Source organism: Mixophyes fleayi, chromosome 12, assembly GCF_038048845.1.
Source record: "Mixophyes fleayi isolate aMixFle1 chromosome 12, aMixFle1.hap1, whole genome shotgun sequence".
NCBI lineage: Eukaryota > Metazoa > Chordata > Amphibia > Anura > Limnodynastidae > Mixophyes > Mixophyes fleayi.
The window spans coordinates 79,406,583-79,427,726 of NC_134413.1; the positions used below are offsets into that span (position 1 = coordinate 79,406,583).

The window sequence follows — 21,144 nt, forward strand, 5'->3', positions numbered from 1 at the left end:
TTCCGAAAACAGATTTATTGAAATATAAAAAAAATGCAAATTGTCACATTGCACTATCTCTTTTTTAATACGCACATGTAATTCATTTTCTTGGGTGTATCTATTTACATTTACCTTGTATTACCTGACAAGTTTAATGTATTCCCCTGTCTGTAGAATGAAGACTTGCTCCTAAATGTACAGCAGGGAGGATACTATTGGGTTAACCCTAGCTATGTACTTTTTTATGCCATAGTAACTTTTCTTTCAGCTCTTGTAATATGAGTTATCTCTTTCAGCGCACTACCTCTCCATTCAAACTGCTAGGTCTTCCCTGTGGCAGTGACTGAGGAAAGCTTCCCAAGCCGTCAGGACTCTATCCACAGGGCGCGAAGACCGTGCTCTCCCATCTCTTTGAACATTTGCTTTACAAAACAATTACAGCAAATTACAATTAAAATATAGTAAATATATGGTAAATATATAAAACTGCTAATATAACATGATATATTGTCATCATATGGTACTGATAGTCTTTATCATTCTTTATGTCTGGTGACCTCTTGTGGTCCAAGCAGGAAGCTACATCTTTATTGGTTCATCCTCTGTATTTCCAGCTTGGGTATTGGAACTTTCACTGTTCTAATGTGGTGGAATAATATACAGATAGTGATCACAAGAATACAGGCAGAGAGTACCAGGCGAATTGTATTCTGAAGACTGTAGCTTCTAGATACTTCTGAATATTTTTCTAGAGAGAAACAAAAACGGATTAGCCGGCTGAAATCGTATGAAGGCAGATTTATCAACGCAACTGAGTGATTAACCTAATTAATTCATACAACTTGTGTTTTAATGAGAAATCATAATATTAATTGTCATTTTTAATATTTTTATTTCACATGTACTATACATTAGTTTTATCCAAATAATTGTAACATTCTCCATTTCAGTTAATCTATAGATGAAACATCAACCCTAAATTGATGCGAATCTCTGATTAATTTTTGGTTGTCTATTGAGAAGTTGGCTCTCACCTACAATCCAATAAGATATTTTATCTTGATGATGTTAGATATGTCTGTAACAATAATTGAATTATTTGTCAGGGGATCAGGGACTGCATTGATTAAAAAAAGGTAACTGTCCAATGTTTCCTAAAAATAAACCTAATATAAAATCATTAATATCTAAATAAATACTTATTTTATTCTAAAGTATATCAGCTGTAGAGTCTCAGCTTTTACTGTTTGGGATTGGCCATGATGAATGTTTATAACATTCTTTTCAATCCTTTACATTTAAGCTCTTTAAAGCTCTACCGAAGAGGACTGGTTAGTCCTCCAGTCATGTGAGATGACACGGCCCATGGATATAATGTGGCCCGCTGCATGGCAGATGTAGAGGGTCGGGGGCCCTAGTTCCCTCATCGCTAGTTCCGGCTCGAAAGCCAGATTATTGAAACTTTTATAAGGGGAAGAGGAGGATGTGTTCTTCCGAGTTGTTGTGGGGGAAAGTTAAAAGATGATTTCCATTTCCTAAAAGGAGTAAAATTTTGCGCCAGCTCAAAGCTGGTGTAGATTGCAACTTCTCACTGACTTTCTCTTTAGCTGTTTACTGTAGACAACTATCCTGTTTGGCTTTTTGAGGCATCTTCTATATTACTTCCAGTATGCTTTTCATTTTAATAACACAGATAAACTAACAGTTGTATGTTCTATTAATCCTTACATCTTAATGTCTCTTACACCAGATTTCTTCAAAATCTGTCCTTTTTCTAGTTTATGTGGATACCCTTCTTGATGTCTACCGAAAGGTTTGTTTTTTTTTGTAAACCTATAACAACATCCATCTTGTGCATACATGTGTCATGCTTCTCTGCAGGACCCAAATTCTAGGGCCCCACCATGACCTGATGAACATGGGCTCCCATCTCACACATATTATTCCAATCACCATGCGCTTCCTCCTGCATCACTGCATTCATGAGCATAGGCAAACCGAGGGGGGGGGGGTTCCTAGTGCCTGGAAACCCCCCTCTAAGCCTGGGGCACTGTATAATTGAGGTGGCTGGACCCTGCTGCGTGCAGCTAACAGTAGTGCAGGCAGCATTGCCCATGTATATTATAGGGATAGGAATAGTTGGAGAGCAGCCAAGCACTGTCTAAATTTATAGCCACGCCGCCATGCATGCTGGTCACGCCCACTGGTGGCGTGGTGTGGAAACCCCCCTCTACAAATCCTGCATTTGCCCCTGATGAGGAGTGCTTTGATCGGGGAGGGTCAGAGTGTAAGCATTCTATCTGACAAATAAAGACATGGACTGATATTCTGCAACATGATCGTAGTGCTTTATCTAGAGATGGTGCCATGTTGAAGTTGATTTTAAATAATGAATCCCCATCTATATTTATAGTAAAAGCAATAAAACCAACGTGTCTAGTTACAAGAAGCTAATTCACTTCTGTTCTGTGTCAGAAATAAAAGTGTTTAATTAAAAAAAAAGCTAGAATCTGATTGGTTGCTATAGGCAACATCTCCACTTTTTCAAACCTGCAGTAAATACATCCCTTAGTCATTGAACAATAAAGTGGGTGTGGATCAACCTCAACTAACGCTTACAGTTTGGATTAACCAATTTACTTGTAATATCGTCCAATATTACAAGTAAATTGGTTAATCCAAACTGTGGATTGTACTCTAGAGCAATTTAATATCCACCCTATAGATTGCCTTCGGGTACAGACTGTGCAATAATTCTCTACTGGAATTTAGTCTTGTCTTGCAGGATTTTACCTACATTTTATGCCTACAATTTATTAGTAATCATATTTACCTACGAAAAGCAAATTGGCTATTTTGCTTCTTTGTTTTTGGGTGAAGAAATCATTGGAAGAGTCACAGTAATAGGGTCCAGCCATGGTTGGTGACTTGATGGTCAGTCTTAGCTCTGCTTTTTTCTGCTCTTGCATAGTAACATTTCCCAAGAATGTCCAATTATGATAAAACCGGTAGTGTATAGGTAGGGAGCCTCTTGTGGACTCACATAGAAGAACAATCTCATCCCCCACTGCCGCCTCTTCCGGTATAAGCGTTAGTTGAGGTTGATCCACACCCACTGTAGAAAAGGAAGAAGTCACATATTGAGTGTGCGATGGATTCGCCTCAAAGGTCTTTATTGTTCAATGACTAAGGGATATATTTACTAAACTGCAGGTTTGAAAAAGTGGAGATGTTGCCTATAGCAACCAATCAGATTCTAGCTTTCATTTATTTAGTGCATTCTACAAAATGATAGCTAGAATCTGGTTGGTTGCTCTAGGCAACATCTCCATTTTTCAAGCTCGCAGTTTAGTAAATCTACCTAAATGTTTCAATACATTTTAGAGGCTTCTTACTGGAATTTCAGCGTTTGAAATGAAAAAGAGCTTTTATTTAGCAATAATGATTATACAGTAAGAACAAGTCTAAAAAATAATACACCCAGCACTCTGTAGGGCTCTATAGGTCAATTCTCCTAAGGAGGGAGAATAGATAAGAAGTCTTGGCACCGAGGCATCTCCAAAATAGCAAATGTTTATTATACCAAGATGGTAGAGAATAAAGCTATACATACAGTGATGCAAAAAGTATTCTAGTGACTCAGAAGTTTTAAAGAAGGAGATATTTATTCTTAGTACTATTTATCATCAGAGATCAGCCAATCAGCAAGCATTAACAAATGATACACGTCTAAAGCCTTATAAAATAAGCATACAGGTCATTGTTTTAATCATAAATGAATATTTTTTAATTTTTAAATGTTTAAATGTAATTTAAAGTGGTGAATGAGAGTTTGGAGAGTCTGGGGATTTTTTTTCCAAATAAATGTTTATTTCAAGGTTCGTTTTTCCCTCTTTTTACTTTGTTGCTATACCGGAGGCTGAGCCCATACTTGTGGTCTCACCGTCATGGTGGAAGAAAGCCCAGACTGCTTAGTGTCTGGGCTGGATGAAGATTTAGGGAGGTTAGGCATGTTTTCTGTTTTTAAATTGGTTAACTATTTTAATTCAAACAGTGCTGTTGCTGTGAAGCAATAACGAGCACTGATGTCTATCAAGGTGGAAGGATGTCCCGTAATTGCTGCAGGACAAGTACCCATAGGCAATAATAGTAGGGTAGTAGTGTTCCAGTAGTTGTACATAGGTCTTGTTGGTTTGGGGAGAGCAGTGGTGGATCCAGGGGGGGGGGGGGCAATCAAGACAATCGTCCTTCCCCTAGCACTAGCGGCAGCTCACTATTTTCATGTTTCCATTGGGTGGATCCTGTCTGGTCACTCTGATTGTGCTTTAACAGCCAACTACTTCTATTAGCAAAAAAGGGGGTAGGGCATTAAATCACCACCACCCCTAAAAAAAATCTAGCACCGCCCCTGGGGGAGCATGGCACTTTCTGGTAAGCCAGAGCGACAGCCTTTAACCTCAACTCTTATTCGTGAGAACTTGGATATTGCGCAATTGCATGGAGCATGCTCAGATCAGCCTAGTGTCCACTTGCTATCTGTATCCAAACCCTTTCATTCTGGAACTATAGAAGTCTGCCAGTCAATTGCTCAAACTGCTATATGATTGTGCCAGGTGCCTTAATCCAGCTTTCCCGAGATTTCTGTCTGTGTGAACTTCAGTTATGCTCAGACTTTGGCTTTGTTTGACAATCCTCCTGTCCCGTACAAATACTCTATCTAGATCTGACATATTGGCTACATTTTTGGTTATGCTTTTCTTTTTCCTCTAGCCACTGGGGTATATTTCAGTTTCCTGTTAGCCTCCCGACAATGCTTACAATCTCTTGAGGGTCCGATAATTCCTTTACAGGCACAAGATTAATAAGGAAAGATATTTAGAAATATAGCAAAATAAATTCCAATAGCCAAAAATCAATACTAAAGGCATGAGATATTTCCACTACGTAAAAAAAAACAACCCATCTATTTACTGGGGTTTTTTTTAAATCTACTTACCTGAATTTACCATAACTGATGCTGGTAGAAAAAGGAAAAAAAATATTTTGTAAATAAAAATTAATTGCATACAAAAAAATCAATATATTTCATAATATGCAAAAATAGCAAAAAATTGTTAATGCTAACTGAGGAATTAATTAATTAGCAAATCGGACTGGATTCAGCAAATATTTAATGTCATTGGAGAGTCTGGAAAATAACAGTGCATGGAGGGCAGAGAAGCCAATCGGCAAATATAAAAAATGGCAAACTGGCCAAACCAGTGCCTGCAAATGTGTAAGTAGGTCTCCCATCTAACCTGGCCATGGCTACGCTGAACATGATAGTGACTCTCCAACATTTACACCCGAAGATGCATGTGGCTTCATTCTGAACACTCTGCTGCTCAGCCTCACATTCCATAATCTGGAGTTGGTCATGTTGACCAATGTGCCTATGCTCTGCTTGAATGTTCAACAAAGTTTCCAGGTCACTGCCACTTGTCCAGGGCTGGGTTACCTTCTAGGATCATACCAGGATACCACTATTCCACATTAATGGGCTTGTAAGTGGCGGCTTCCACTGACCCCTGGCTACTGTGCCATGCATAGCAAAAGTTTACACCTAGGCAGGCGTACAATATAAAAACATAGCAATATTCATTTAATTGTTGGTAATATGACACAACACAGATACCACTCCTTGCCCTTTATTATTATTATTATTATTAATTTTCATTTATAGGGCGCCACTAGGTGTCCGTAGCGCCTTACAGGGACAAACAAAATTACAATACGAGGTGAGACAGCACAGAACAGTAAACAATAATCACAGTAACTCAGTGAGCTCAGGGCACAGCTAGAGAGGTGGGGGAGGGGAGAGGGGTAGGTCCGCCAACAGCGGCACCTAGGAAGGAGGGCACGGAAAAGAGGGAGACCCCCAGGGGGAAGAGGAGGGAGCGAGAGGGGACGGAGGAAGGCTAGGTAGCTGGTGAGCAGAGTTAAAAGTGATGGAGACAGGAGGAGAGAAGACCCTGCTCAAAGGAGCGTACAATCTAAGGGGTGGGGAAGACTGACATAGAGACACGGGGGAGAGAAAGGCCCTGGTCTTTCCTTTGAACCATCTGGAGGTGCTGGTGGAGGTTGGAGGTGACCATGTGCCTGGGGCATGTAACCATAACTGAGTCCTTCATAGAGTCTCTTCTGGGCAGTGGGAAACACGGCCTAGCCTGAGAAAACCATGGGCAAGACTTTGGGTAACCTACATATGTAGCAGATGCTACAGACTTGTGAGCCACAACATGGAAAGGAAATATTCGCAGAGGCAGCTGACTGTACAGCTAACATCTAATGACTCTGCGTTAGTGGAAATAGTCAGAAAGGAGGTGGTATTCCAATTAAGCAGCCAAAACTGTAGGAGAAGTGCAAATCAGCCTAACATTACCAGAGCTGTCTGTGTCGGATGCCATACCATGGGCAAGATCTACTGTCAATGGCACCTACACTTCTGTCTCGGGCAATGTGTGCAACACAATGTCAATTGGTTTATTGTCACTAGGAAGCGTGGTGAGTTCTCCACACTGTCCCAGACATAAAAAATGTTCACAGAAACCACTGCTGAAACCAACATCATCAAAAATGGTCCTATCAACCAGATCTGGAAAGCCAGCATTGCTCATTAGAACGTAAGGATAATGGTCATAGCATCCATAGGCAATGAAGCCGTATATATTGTACTAGGGTTGCTTCTGGTGACATCCAGTGACTGATCTGATTCTCTGCAGTCCCATATTTAAACACATAGGGCCTGATTCATTAAGGATCTTAAATTAAGAAGTATCTTATTTCAGTCCCCAGGCCCATAATCTTCAATTGAAACAGAGCTTATACTAGCAAAAAATATATTGGCTTTAAACTACTATCTAAAGAAAGACTACCAAATTAAAACTTAAACATTAACTTTTATGCTTACTAAAATGACACAAAAAAAAAACAATAAAATTGTCTGAATACAAACAAAACATAAATCTATCTAGAGAAACACTATAAAAATGTAAAAAATACCTTTCTCTACAACAATTTTTCATAAACTTGGTCCACAGGAACCCTCATAGCTCAGGTTTTCCATACCTTACTGCTGAAGCACAGGTGTACTCATTACTGAAACACTGCTGTACAGAAACGTGAAGGTGACAGAGAAGTGGGAGAGTAGAATGGGGGTGCACTTTGCTGGTCGGAATAGAAAAATGTGAGTTCCGAGGACATTTGTGAATTTTGAAAACCGAACTCGGGCAAATTATAGCAAGTCAACTTTTAAGGAATTTACACAAGTTCTATAATCATAGCACAATTACTTCTGACAACTAAAGAAAGGAAGGAAGTTCAATACTAAAAATAGATAACATTAGCACAAAGTATAAAAAATTGGCAGGAGTTACAGATAGTTTCTCAGAAAAGAATGGGGAAATTAATGTAAATTAATGTCACATGTACAGGATTAAAGTGGTATAAAATGCGTCAGAAAAGATGAACAAATATATCCGTAGATGAGATCGACCCACAATTATAATAAAACTAAAGATGAACAAAAATTTTCAAAAACTGTTCAGCAAACTATTTGATCCTTTACGCATTTGTTGTCGGAATGTTGCACCTTTTCAATTTAGACTTAAGTGTACTCAGTCCTGCCCCAGTCACCCCCATAGAGCAGAATGAATTGAACAGCTCTATTAAGAGTCTATGAATTCCAATACAGAATTGTGTAAATGTAAAACGAAAGTGGACCTTGAAGATCATATCATCGTACCGTGCACCTCTGTAACTCAACCTCTGCTGCTGTAACACTTGACTTGTGCAACATTCGTCGTTAATTTTGTTTATCTCCAATAAAGACATACATAGGTTGGAGACGTTATGACCGTTTAATGTTAAAGTACACTGTGTATTTTGCACAAAATCGGATTTTGATACATAAAATTGCAATAGTTAAAATCAATGTGTGTAAGTTGAGTCTGTGGGGTCATCTCTGAATGGATGGTGCACAGTTCATTATCATCATCACCATTTATTTATATAGTGCCACTAATTCCGCAGCGCTGTACAAAGAACTAATTCACATCCGTCCCTGCCCCATTAGAACTTAGTCTAAATTTCCTAACATACACACTCAGACAGACAGAGACTATTGTCAATTTTATAGTAGACCAATTAATCTACTAGTATGTTTTTTTTGGTGAGTGGGAGGAAACCGGAGCACCCGGAGGAAACCCACGCAAACACAGGGAGAACATGCAAACTCCACACAGATAAGGCCATGGTCGGGAATTGAACTCATGACCCCAGTGCTGTAAGGCAGAAGTGCTAACCGCTTAGCCAACTGTGCTGCCCAGTTCTACCAAAGCAGTTTTAATGTTGAAACACAAAACTGATTCATTCATGTATCAAGAATAGAGTCTGCTGCGCTGATATAGAAACCAAAATTTAATAAGCCGAAAGATTTGATCATCTACTTGCAAAGAAAATTGTCTTCAAAATACCCTCAGAGCAAAATTACTACTCTCCGACATCATTCGTGACTTCGTAACATGTTTGAAGATTTTTACTACCAATTATAAACACGGGTAAGACTGTATTTCTCTAAAACTACTCCTTACACCGTGTAGCACATACACACTGCTCCAAACCCACACTAATACTTAAATAACTCAGGAAATAAACAGGAAATGGAGACTGCAGAACACAACCCTGATGGCTACGAACCATTGATGGGTTGTTATTACAGTCGAGACACAGACAATGTAGCTGTAATAGTGTTTGCACACCGCAGGTTCTTAGATCGTAAGGTTTGTCAAGCTACCATTTTAAAAAAAATCAGAACAGAGACTTTAAATCATGCGATTTAATAATATGTGGTTTTCTGTGCGGTTCGACCTTTATTACATTTCCTGTTAACAAAACAGCACCAAAAAATCGTCAAAACCACACTATAGTAAATATACCCTCTGGTCTAAGTGAGCATGGATATATTATTATATTACCATGGGTTATTAATGACTGCACCGCAAAAAGAATTGAATGCAATAGTCCTGGTCACTGACACACTGAATAACATTGGCCCTATACAGGGACGTAGGAATGGGGGGGTGGGCAGAAGAGGCAGTTGCCCCCCATGATTTCTGTTGTGTGGGCAAAGACTGTGTTTTGCCCCCCCCCCCCCAATGAACTTCTACATGAAAGCCTTCATGCTACTTGCTGAAGTCATGGTAGCTGTTCTAAACTTGTATAACTTTTTTAAATGATAGATTGTCTTAGTATAGCTACCAAATGTTCTTTAGTATAAATTGCCTTAGTCTAGATTTAATACAGATTGATTGATTTGTCTACTTAAAAAACTCTAAGGGCTAGATTTACTAAGCTGCGGGTTTGAAAAAGTGGGGATGTTGCCTATAGCAACCAATCATATTCTAGCTTTCATTTATTTAGTACCTTCTACAAAATGATAGCTAGAATCTGATTGGTTGCTATAGGCAACATCCCCACTTTTTCAAACCCGCAGCTTAGTAAATCTAGCCCTAAGTGTTCCGTTCATAGACGTTTAATAAATAACCTGCATTGATGATGAACAACTATTCACTTTACATTTACCCTGAATTTCGTGCGGTGCGTCTAGTAACAAACATGAGATATAGCAATTTAAATTTATAGCACAGACCATAACCAGTGAGGCAGGGACTATAGATTTAAAGATACTCCCAATCAAATTAGATTAGGCTGTCACCGAAATCTAAATAAAAAATAGGTTATGTACATTTTTAAGATGAACAATTGAATTTATCTTACTTTGAAACAGCTGTTGTACTAATTGGTAGTTAATATTAATAATAACATTTATTTAATAATGTATAAATAATTTTTTATAGTAAAATAAAGAATGAGACTGGAGTTGGCCAACCCCTGACACACTGACAAAAATTAACAGAGGATTGGGAGTCTTTGTAATATCTACAGTCACTGTTATAACTGTCGTAAAACGAGATACCAAATGCGAGAAATAGGGGCTCCAAGCCCTATAGTAGCCCTATAAGTGTGTCTATTTTAACAATTACCCCAACACCCATGGGCACGAGGGTTAGGAGGTGAGAATTAAAGGGAATACCCTCTCTATAAGTTTGCTACATACCCCCCAAAATATAGTTTCTGTAAGACAGATTTATTTTTTTATCTTATGTGGCAATTACAGAACTGTTCGATGTTCTTTACAAAAGCAAATACATAGTTTTTATAAAAGCAGAAGTTGCTGAAAGCACCAATTGTACAGTTACTGGTATTTTAGGAAGGAATTGAGGCCAGTACTGTGAGAGAGAGCACTGACCACATTGTCAGTATAAAAAAAGAAACAAGAGACACTACTACTGTGTACCACTGGGTGGGAAGGACAAAAACACTTAAATCTATTTAAAAAAATAAATAAGACAATATATTAAAAAATCAAATAGGAGATCTGTTTTGAAAGAAATAATCCAATGCTTGATGATGCCTTTTGGACAGTAATTACCGCCGCAGTCAGTAAGAGTAGCCTCGTTTACCAGTGATGTCAGGGTCTATCCTGAGCCTAACAACAAGACCAATGTCTGTTTTGGACACACATGTAGATGGCTGCTACCTCCCGATATAACTGTGGCTTGTGTGTTTAGAAAATAACTGCACACAATATTTTTATACTGATGTGAGTGAGTTCTCTGTACAGCGCTGCGGAATTAGTGGCGCTATATAAATAGCTGATGATAACGATATGTGTTTATATCAATCCTAGAGTGTGAATTTTGTCATAAATTAACGTATTATTTATTTTTGTAGTTTTTAGCATTATACTCAATTAAAGTCTTTTTTGGGGGCTGATAACATACCAAGTCTTGACTTGTGGTAAATATTTATAGCTATATTCTTTATATATCATTTGTAGAGCTCTTTACTGTTATTTTATGTGTCATTTTATGTGTATATAAGTGTTGTGGGGAGCCTCAGTGCAGTACATATCTATTGTCATTTTTTATAGAATTATATAGGCAGATAAAATATAAGAAAAGTTAATACCAGTGTTACCAAAATTCCTTCTGATCTCCTGCCCACATTAGTGACTGCAGGGAGAGGCAAAGATTGTAGAAAACATTGATTTACTTGCAGGTTGATGAGTCGATTCAGATTTAGAAACTTGTCAACTAATCGACAACAAATTAAACTCTGACCAATTTTGCTCATATCTAATACAAAGGTCATTCATTGATCCCTGAAAATAATGGCTGTGAATCTTCATAACTGGATGACCCTACGACACAGGCTATGTGATTGCGCCAAGTTTTTCTGGTATAAAAATGGCAAATATTGGGATTGTAACTCTTAAAGAGAAGTATATAGAAGTATGTATTCATAGAAACAAGTCCATTTTGCAATTTGTATCTGGATTTTGCAAATGTGTCAACGATAACTTGTAAAATGTTTGTTTGTTAATGTCGGTCTAGTTGACGTTTCATCAACTATATAAGCAAACAAGTACTTACCCATAACTTGCAAATTGACTGTCTTACTGAGTTGTTTCTGGGGCGAGAAATAATTCTGAGAATCACAGTAGTAGGGTCCAGACATGGTCGGTGACTTAATAGTCAGTCTTAGCTCTGCTGGTTTCTTTTCTTCTTTCACAGTAATATTTCCTAAGAATGTCCAGTCATGATAAAACCGGTAGTGTATAGGTAGGGAGCCTCTTGTGGACTGACATAAAAGAATAATCTCATCCCCCACGGCTGCCTCTTCAGGTATGAGCGTTAGCCAAGGTTGATCCACACCCACTGTAGAAAAGGAAGCAGTGATGTATTTAGTAAGTGTGAATCACAGATTTGAGAGATTCATTTAAATTTAGATTATAAAATGTATACATTAATTCAATTATTTACTAATTAATAAAAAATTACTAATAAATGACTTACTTTGAAAATTTGCAAGTTCTTATTTCTCGACACTTCTGACTGACCGACTAAACCGTTAAATGTTCGATCATGAGTTATTTTAGTGATCGTGTTAGGGGGAATAGAGGGCAAATTTCAGATGTTTTAGCACATATTGCAAAACTACTCGGGCGTTTTTCTGACTCTTTATAGACAGATCTCTATATTTTCACCACACTGTCATTTTTCAGAATAACATTTGACTTTCAGAAATTTAAGAGAACAGGCTTGTGACAACACCGTTGAACGTGTACTTTTTATCCCCATGTCCCCCTAAAATGTCTGTCCTAGCAAACATTATGACTGTGTATTCAGTATGTGTGTTTTTATTCCCCATAGCATATCCCTGCTCACCCCATGCTGTGTTTGAATATCAGCCTTAAGATTGGCAATATATGAGATTAATAATATATAATATATATTTTAATATATTACCTATTACACTGTAGGTTAGTTATTCATGTTAGTCTTAGGGCTTCCTATTTTATGCTTATGCCACAGGAGAAGGTCTATGTGTATTCTAGATCTGCAGAAACAATACATCAATAGTTATATTATCAGGTAGACCAGGCTATTGTTTAATAGAAGCTATCATTGTTTACCTAAACCACAGGAGATCTAGCTAGGGGTAGTGTCCCCCACTGTACCAAATCTTTTCAGGCAGGTGTCATATTTAAAGCACAATGAAGTGAGTAATCACAATTACATTATAGATTGTAAGCACTCCATACTTGCCAACCTTATGTTGGTCGGGTCCGGGCGTTCCTGGAGGGCACAAGGGGTGTACGGGTGGACGGGGCGAGGCTTCACGAATCGCGCCATTTTGGCCCAGCCCCCAGTGACGTAATGCCTGTTTTGGGTCTTTTTACAATGGTAAAAAGATCCCAAACAAGCATTACATCACTGGGGAGGGATCAAAAAGAAGAAATTTGTGAAGCCCCGCCCCCTACATCTGTACATGCAGGTTCTAATTTAGTGAAGTGGAAAGATGCAGGAGAATCACCAGCTCTCCCGGGATTCCGGGAGGCCTACCTGGAAATTCGGGAGTCTCGCGGACATTCCGGGAGATTTGCATGTATGAACTATTCTCCCCTGCTATTCACATTGCTAATTGACCACACATTACACACTAAAAATGAGGAACTGCAAGATTGTGCTTTTAGCTACATCTGTAGGGGAGAAGGAAAAAGATCAAGGTGGTGTAAGTGGTAAAGGTTCCTGCCTGCTGACAGAGGACGGAGTTTGGGAGAAGGACTGCGAGGACCCTTGATCCTCTTCCTTAGGATAAGTTACCCCAGGTCTTGTGAATCTGTGTCCTTGCCAAAAGTGAGCTGACAGTAAAGACGGACCGCTGCCTTGCTGGCAGTCACTGAGGCTTCGCAATCCCAAGTCTTTCGCTAAGGAACATAGTAGGAGCTGGTAACAAAGCGTAAGCCTATAGTCGGATTTCCCAATGTGGCCTTAAAAGGATTGGTATTGTATTGTATGTACTACCATTGTGTCAGCTGTGCATACCTGTAATTATTACTGCTGTACATATGTTGTTTTTGTGCCTGTTGTTGTTACTGTTGCATTAATTAAAGCTACCATTGGTCAAGTTGGATATCTGCCTGTGTGTAAGTTTTTACCCGTGTACAGGGGAACTCGGTAGGCTGTTCAGCCTTGGTAGACACCGTTCCCTCACAAGGTTATACATAAAACATGAATGTAAAAGGCAGACAAACTCAATGCAGATATGAAAACAAAGAGTGATGAAGGCCCTTGTCCCTGGAAGCCTGATTCTAGAAAGTCAAGAATGGAGTGAGAGTAGAGACAGGCATATAGACAGCTGTGCACAAGTGACTCGAGTCACTTGAGAGATGTTGGGTCTTGAGATGGTTTCTTTATGATTGGTGAGATGATTGTGTGTTTACAGGAGGATGGGAATGTTACAGAGGAGAGAATGATGTTGAGGAGGTGAGCTACAGGTGTACATACAGGTGGGAGAAGAAGCAGAGTTCTTGAGAGGGAACAGAGTAAACGGGCAGGTTGTAGGGCAAGATGATAAAGTTGAGTACACAGACATTGTCCTCAGTTACTGGGGAAAATAAATAAGGGATTTATTGGTGGGAAATATGAGAGAATTGCTGGGCTTGCAGGAAATGATGAAATATCTTGTCCAATTGTGTTGATTTTGTATTTGAAGTAGGTAACAAAATTGTGGTACTATTGATGATAAATTCACTGGGAAAGACCAAAGTGAGAAAAGTACTGTGGACAGGGAGGTTGTCAATGGGTAAGCAGAATTCACCTGAATTCATTCACATTATAGAAAACAGGTGAATCAGGCACCAAACTTTGCAAAGAATTGGTAACATCAACCTGGGGTTGATAAATGACAGCAACACAAAGGAAAAATAATAGATAGATGATTTGGACTTCAAAGGAAGAAAACAAGAGAGCGGGTTCTGGGAGGTTGACTCGGAATGTACAGCATTATAATGTAGGGTGCCCACTCTGTTACCTTGTCTGTCTCTGGGTCTGGGAGTGTGGTTGAAGGCGAGTCCCCCATCCGAGAAGGCTCCAGGGGATGTACTGCCAAAGGAAGAATGCCAGGTTTCTGTAATGACAGAAGGAGGTTGAGAAATTGTGAAATTAATTAGTGCTCTTAGCTGCTTCAGACAATTTTTTGTGAAGTTGACCATTTAATGTGTTAAAATATTACAATCAGAAAATTGTCCAGAAAAAGAAAGGAACACAACAGATTGCTGATGCATGATCAGTCATTTATAAAAGGAAAAAAATCAGAAAAAAAGTGTTCACAACAACCATCAACGTTAATAAACGTAATAATGAAATTCAGCAACTGTCATCAAAATTCCATTCCAGTGAAAGAGAACATCTCTTAACAATCCCCCCAAATCTATTCTCATATTAATGATGCAAAAGGTTTTTTTGAACCATAAGGTGAAAAGCAGCCCACCTTCATAGGGACAGAAAATCGCGTAAACATACCCTAATTTTTCTATAGTACTTTTACCAGATTATAATCCCCTGGAAAATTGATGGAAGAAGCTTGATGAGTGCCCAGAATTATCAAATGTTTCTTACCTATGTTCTACTGATTTGTCTGAATGTGTGTTTGGTGCTGCTAGTGGGATTGTATTAGAAAGTACAGCCAGTAGTCCACCAAGAATGTGGAACTGAATCAACAAAGAAAATCACCTGAATTTACCATCCTCCCGCACAAGATTCACATGAACAATGAGAGCGCTACGTATAATATTTATTGTACCATGATCAGGGGCTGGCTCGGCTGGGGGACAGGGGTCTTCTGTCCCCGGGCCAGTCCCATAGTGGGCTGCCTTGGGCTGGATCACTGGGCTACCGGCATGTTTTTCCTTTGAAATGTTCCTAAGCAGCTGCTGAGCCCAGTGTTGTTCCCCGGGCTAACATGTGAATCAATGGACATAGTACTTGTGATTTTGTTGAGCGGACGTACGGTGAACCTGGCTGATAATTTGCTCCAGCTCCAGGGGCCTTTAGGTTCATTAATCCTTTATATAGCTGTCCTATGCTACTTTTATATTGTATTTCCATCTGAATTGGCACAAACAATTGAGTGATTGCGCAAAATTAAATATACACAAAGTAACCACATTGTCACTCACTTTGTACCAGGAGATGTAAATCTGGGCTGTTTTTCTGAACGTTACCATCCGTGGTTTGTACAGAACATTTATAGTTTCCTGTGTGCTCTTCTTCAGTGTGAAGGATAACGTAATTGCTGTCAGTAGTAGCCCCCTGTATAGTCTGTGAGTCTTTGTAGAAGGTATATAAGAGACGGTTTCCTGTATTAGCAGTAGTCACACATTGTAGTCTCACTTCTGCTCCTTCTGTGACCGTTTTCGCTGGGATCATTCGTATCTCTGGTGATTTGAATAACTCTAGAACATATTTTTCAAAAATGTTAGAATGATGTATTACTCTAAGTCAGGAATGGTCAACCTGCATCTCTCCAGGTGCTGTGAAACTGCAAGTCCCAGCTTGTCCTGCAACCGGCTAGCTATCTTCAGCAAAGCATGCTGGGGTTTGTAGTTTCACAGCTCCTGGAGAGCCACAGATTGGTCAGGTCTGCTCTAAGTGATAAGATTCCTGGGACATACACTTATTTCTACACCTTGTTTTACAAATCGTGCCCAAAAGCATAAAGGGCATTTTATTATTATTTGAAAAGGAGATAGCGTCACCATTAGTTTGATGTGATAAATGAAGCCACATATTGTCTATTTTACATGTCAGTTCATGACAAGTGCTTAATTGGTTATTGCTTACACAATAGAATACAAGCAAAAGTGATCATAATGCGGCAAGTTCCATTTACCATGACAATAGCAATATATAATAACAATACTACATATAGAGTTGGAAAGGAGCATCACCTCATAGTTGATTTTAACTACAAGGAAGATTTAATTTGTGCTCAACAGCAAATAAGCTTAGGTCTCAGAATTGCACACTATTGTATCTATGCCACAAATCTGTTATCAAATCTAGTGGCACAGTATGTTAGAGGGTCACTGGGTCAGACAAGAGATAAGAAGGGAGAGCCAGGAACTAATGTTAATTAAATTGCATAATAATATTGTTACACTATTACACTCACCTCTTATTTGAATAAATAACTTGTCACTTATCTTCCTCAGGCTCCCGGTGGAAGTTCCTACTTCACAGGTATAATTCCCAGAATCCTCCAGCTGAGCTGACGGAACTCTGTATGTATCAGAGAAACTGAATTCCTGAACATTCCGTCCATCTTTGTAGAATGCATACTGCAGTCCTGTGGTCTGTCTGGGTGGAGCGAGCGTTGTGTCACATGTCAGCATCAGGTCATCTCCTTCCATCACTAGAGAGCGGACCAATTTTATTGCGGGAACTGAGAACAGCTCTAGGAAGAATAATAAATAAGCCTTAACTATCATTAAACACATGAAAGGCTGACTTTTATTTAAAGTGTTTTCTTGGAGCAGGGACACCGGGAGAGTTCAAACAAATATATATATAAAAATTATTCAAATAGATAGCTTGTGGAGGTCAGGAGAGTGTGATTTACTAGAGGCTAAGTAAAATATTTCCGATTGGTGTTTTAAAAATCAACATATGTGTGTAAATTTCTTATTTTAGGTAAAGCAAAGATTCTCCAATCTTTCATATTTTGGATCCTCAAATTCAATTAAAATAACTAAATATTTGCTATTAGTGGCCTTCTAAAGAGTCCCATTACACTCGCACTGTAACAGAATGACATCATAAATGGGAGTACAATGAATGCATAGTAAAACTTATTAATTTCAAACATTTGACCCATCTTTTTAAAGTAAGTCTAACCCCTATTAGTTAGTTTAATCAGGGATCTTTTTTTTTTTTTTTACCATGAACAGATACAAATGTCTCAGCAGTTTCTGTTTTATAAAAAAAAACGTTCCATCTTTCTCTTGTACATCTGTAATTCCCGGACGCTCTTCGAGTCACATTTTCTATATCAAGAATGAAATTTGTGGATGGTATTGGACTATTATCCTGATAAAATGATGAGTATTCTTTAAATTTGTCATTCCAACCATGACATCGTAATGTCAGTGTGTCTCCTTCATAAACATAAGGTGGTGCTTGAAGAATCAGCCACTCTGAAAGGAAATCAGAAACAGTTGTACAGGATTAATAAACGTAATGATTTATCTCTCGTCTAACACATATAAAAACATGTATCTGTGTAACTCACCTTTACTAACATCCAGCCTGACAGGATCACTTCTTTCACTATCTGTGGTCTCACATTGGTAATCTCCACTATGTTTCTCCTCAACATTACCAATTGTCAGTGCCTTGTGAGATGTAAATATTCCTTGATTGTTTCTGTACCACTTATAATCATGTTCTTTCCATCCGGTAACGTTGATATTACATGTTAATGTCACTGATCCTCTATATACTTTATTCCAGTTTGGAGCCAAGGACACCCAAGGTTTGAATGTAGCCTCTAAGAAAACAGCAACATTTCACAGGTAAATGATTGGGAACAGACAGATTAGCCAATAGAAAACCAGTGTAACATCATCTTAAATTATATACACAGCCAGATCACCAATATAACCCAATATTACGGGTGCACACAGGAAGGGGGGTTTATGGTGCCTGGAAACCCCCCTCCCAGCCTGGGGGACTGTATGCTTGAGGTGGCTTGCCCAGTTTATATGATGGGGATAGGAATTGCCTGTGTATATGATGGGGATAGGAAGAGTTGGAGAGCAGCCCAGCGCTGTCTAAAACTCCACACAGATAAGGTCATGGTCAGGATTCGAACTCATGACCCCAGTTCCGTAAGGCAGAAGTGTTAACCACTGAGCCATCAACCAAAGCTCTACTGGCAGTTGGACATTCATAAAGTTCTTCTCCAAACCCAGGTGGCCCACAGGATGTTTGTAGTTGTAGCTCATCCTGAACACAATGTTAAGGAGGAGAATTTCATATTCTGCTCTGTCCATCATCACCGCCACATAAACCACACAGCCGACCCACAATCATGCTCTATTTCACTAAGACCACACTTTGACCACAGAAAATTCTGGATGTTGGTCTAAATTTTAAACAAGAATATAGATGTCTACATTCCGAATGAAAGGTATTTATTTTTATTTTGTCGAAAATATGGGTTTTCTGAGTCTGTCTCAAAAATATCACTGCCTAAAAAAGAAAAACAGTGAAGATATAAAAGAAGACATTATGCAAATAATGGTTGAACAATTCATACACACAGTATACCTATATTACATACCGTATACGTATGTTATTGCATGCAAGTTAGTTACATACATAGCACATTACAGAAATAAATCTGAGAAAATAATAGCTTCATAGAAAATGTACTCACGGGAATGATCCACAAAGGATGCTGAAACACAAGATAAAAATGATCAGATCTTAGCAATGTTGTACTTTGAAATATATACTATTTATATGCTGTTTGGCTCTTTTTAACCATTTTACACATTGCTCCAGAAGTTGTTTAATATTACCATTAAGGTGAAGCACACAGCACTTTACATAATCATACCATGGTCATTGTATGAGTAAGGTGTGTAAACATGGCATAGCCATATGGATCTTAAAAATATGTTTATTCAAATTATTTCTTAAAGTCATAATCTCAAACTAATCATTTGCAAAGATTGCTACTTTATTTTCTGATATCTTATGGTTCACAAACAACAATCAATTGTACTGGTAGTGCTTATTAATGCGTGATTAATAGATTGTGACGTATTGCAAAAAATTAGATATGGTATATAGGGTCATTCATTTTATTTTTAAAGCACTTATTAATTTTATTTATTACCATTTATTTATATAGCGCCACTAATTCCGCAGCGCTGTACAGAGAACTCACTCACATCAGTCCCTGCCCCATTGGGGCTTACAGTCTAAATTCCCTAACACACACAGACGGAGACAGAGACAGACACACAGACTAGGATCAATTTGTTAGCAGCCAATTAACCTACCAGTATGTTTTTGGAGTGTGGGAGAAAACCAGAGCACCCGGAGGAAACCCACACAAACACTGGAAGAACATACAAACTCCTCACAGATGAGGCCATGGTCGGGAATTGAACTCATGACCCCAGTGCTGTAAGGCAGGAGTGCTAACCACTTAGCCACAGTGCTGCCCACTGCAGGTGTTAGTCAGCGATTGAAAAGTGCATTAACAGCAGATAGGTGTGAATGGGTCATTAATCTTATTAGCTGCTTGCAGCACTCAGGGGTCAAGCTGGGTACACACCACAGGGTTTACAGTCGATTATCAGGCCAATCGGTTTGATTTTTAAACCAGACTAAAAATCTTGTTCAGTGATGGAACAATGTCGTTCTAGTCCTACAGTGTGTGTGCACTCAGCACCGGCAGTGTCCATAGATCTCTATGGAGTGTGCAGAGTCACCATCTTTTCAGCCGATGGTTATGACAGATGAAGAGCACAGATCTGACGGCAAATCATGTAAAACGTGTCTAGTGTGTACACAGGAATCGGCTGCTGATCGGGACTTTTTTTTTCCAGCTGTTGGTAACATCATTAGTGCTATTCCATCAGGAGAAATGTTCTGTAGTGTGTACCTAAGCCTTTATTTTGCTTTGTAGAGCTCAGCAACTTTGTTACAACAAAGTAGAAACTAACATAAGTCCTGACCGCTGATAATATTCTAAATTAATGAACAGAAATGGAAGATAGATGTAAAAGCTCAGACTACTATCTTTTCAAAATGATGTGACACAGGTCCAGCTAATGGGCCATTTACAGATAACATCCTATCCTTAAAAAAAATCTAAAATTTCTTAAAAAATCATTAAGCGATATTTACATGGTTTTGTGAATTATTCATTTCTAAAAGTAAAATGCTAAAAACCTTCATTATTTTTATTGCTATTGGCAAGTGATGTTAGTCAATTTATTGGTAGATATGGTAAAAAAAAAATTGAAATGCCTGTAAATTCTGTATAGGTTAAATAAAGCCCATCTATACACTAATATAAGATGAACAAAACCATTTTAACGAAGGAAATACACAAAGTGTGTTTGTCCAAAAGTTGTAGGTGTTTAGAAAATGAACTATTAATTGTTTTACCGACACATTGACATTCATTAGGAAATGTAATAACATTTAAAGAAAAATGTATATATTGGTCATCAAAAAACTGTATATTTACTAAACTGTGGGTTAGAAAAAGTGGAGATGTTGCCTTAGCAACCAATCAGATTCGAGCTGTCATTTTGTAGAATGCACTAAATAAAATATAACTACAATCTGATTGGTTGCTATAGGCAGCATCTCCACTTCAAACCCGCAGTTTAGTAAATATACCCCTTAGTCACATAAACAAACACCTCCTAGTAAATAATTAAGCATACTGAAAAAAAGTATTGCAAAAATTGGAAACACAAGAGTCAAGTGTTAATAACTACTGATACATCAAATAATGCTGAAGACATAGAGAGGAGTATTTAAACAAATAAAACTTTACTCCATCAGAAACATTAAAACAAAGTATACTTTACTAGGCATGCGGTTAGCATAAGGTGGCATCACCAGCCCATTGTCATTGTCATCAATAATGAATTTATAAATGAATTGTCCATCATTATATAGCATAATG

At 38.4% G+C, this 21,144-nt stretch overlaps 1 protein-coding gene across 1 annotated transcript in view; it reads right to left on the reverse strand.

Annotated features, from left to right (window-relative positions):
- The window catches only part of LOC142108389 (Fc receptor-like protein 2), a 51,621-nt gene that overhangs the window by 30,341 nt on the left and 136 nt on the right, over positions 1–21,144 (reverse strand). Inside the window, exons 2-6 of the mRNA XM_075192011.1 lie at positions 18,868–18,888; positions 17,719–17,976; positions 17,369–17,623; positions 16,603–16,884; positions 15,608–15,883 (exon numbers count right to left, since the gene is read on the reverse strand). Of these exons, the coding sequence (XP_075048112.1) occupies positions 15,608–15,883; positions 16,603–16,884; positions 17,369–17,623; positions 17,719–17,976; positions 18,868–18,888 (1,092 nt within the window). The remainder of the gene's footprint in view (positions 1–15,607; positions 15,884–16,602; positions 16,885–17,368; positions 17,624–17,718; positions 17,977–18,867; positions 18,889–21,144) is intronic.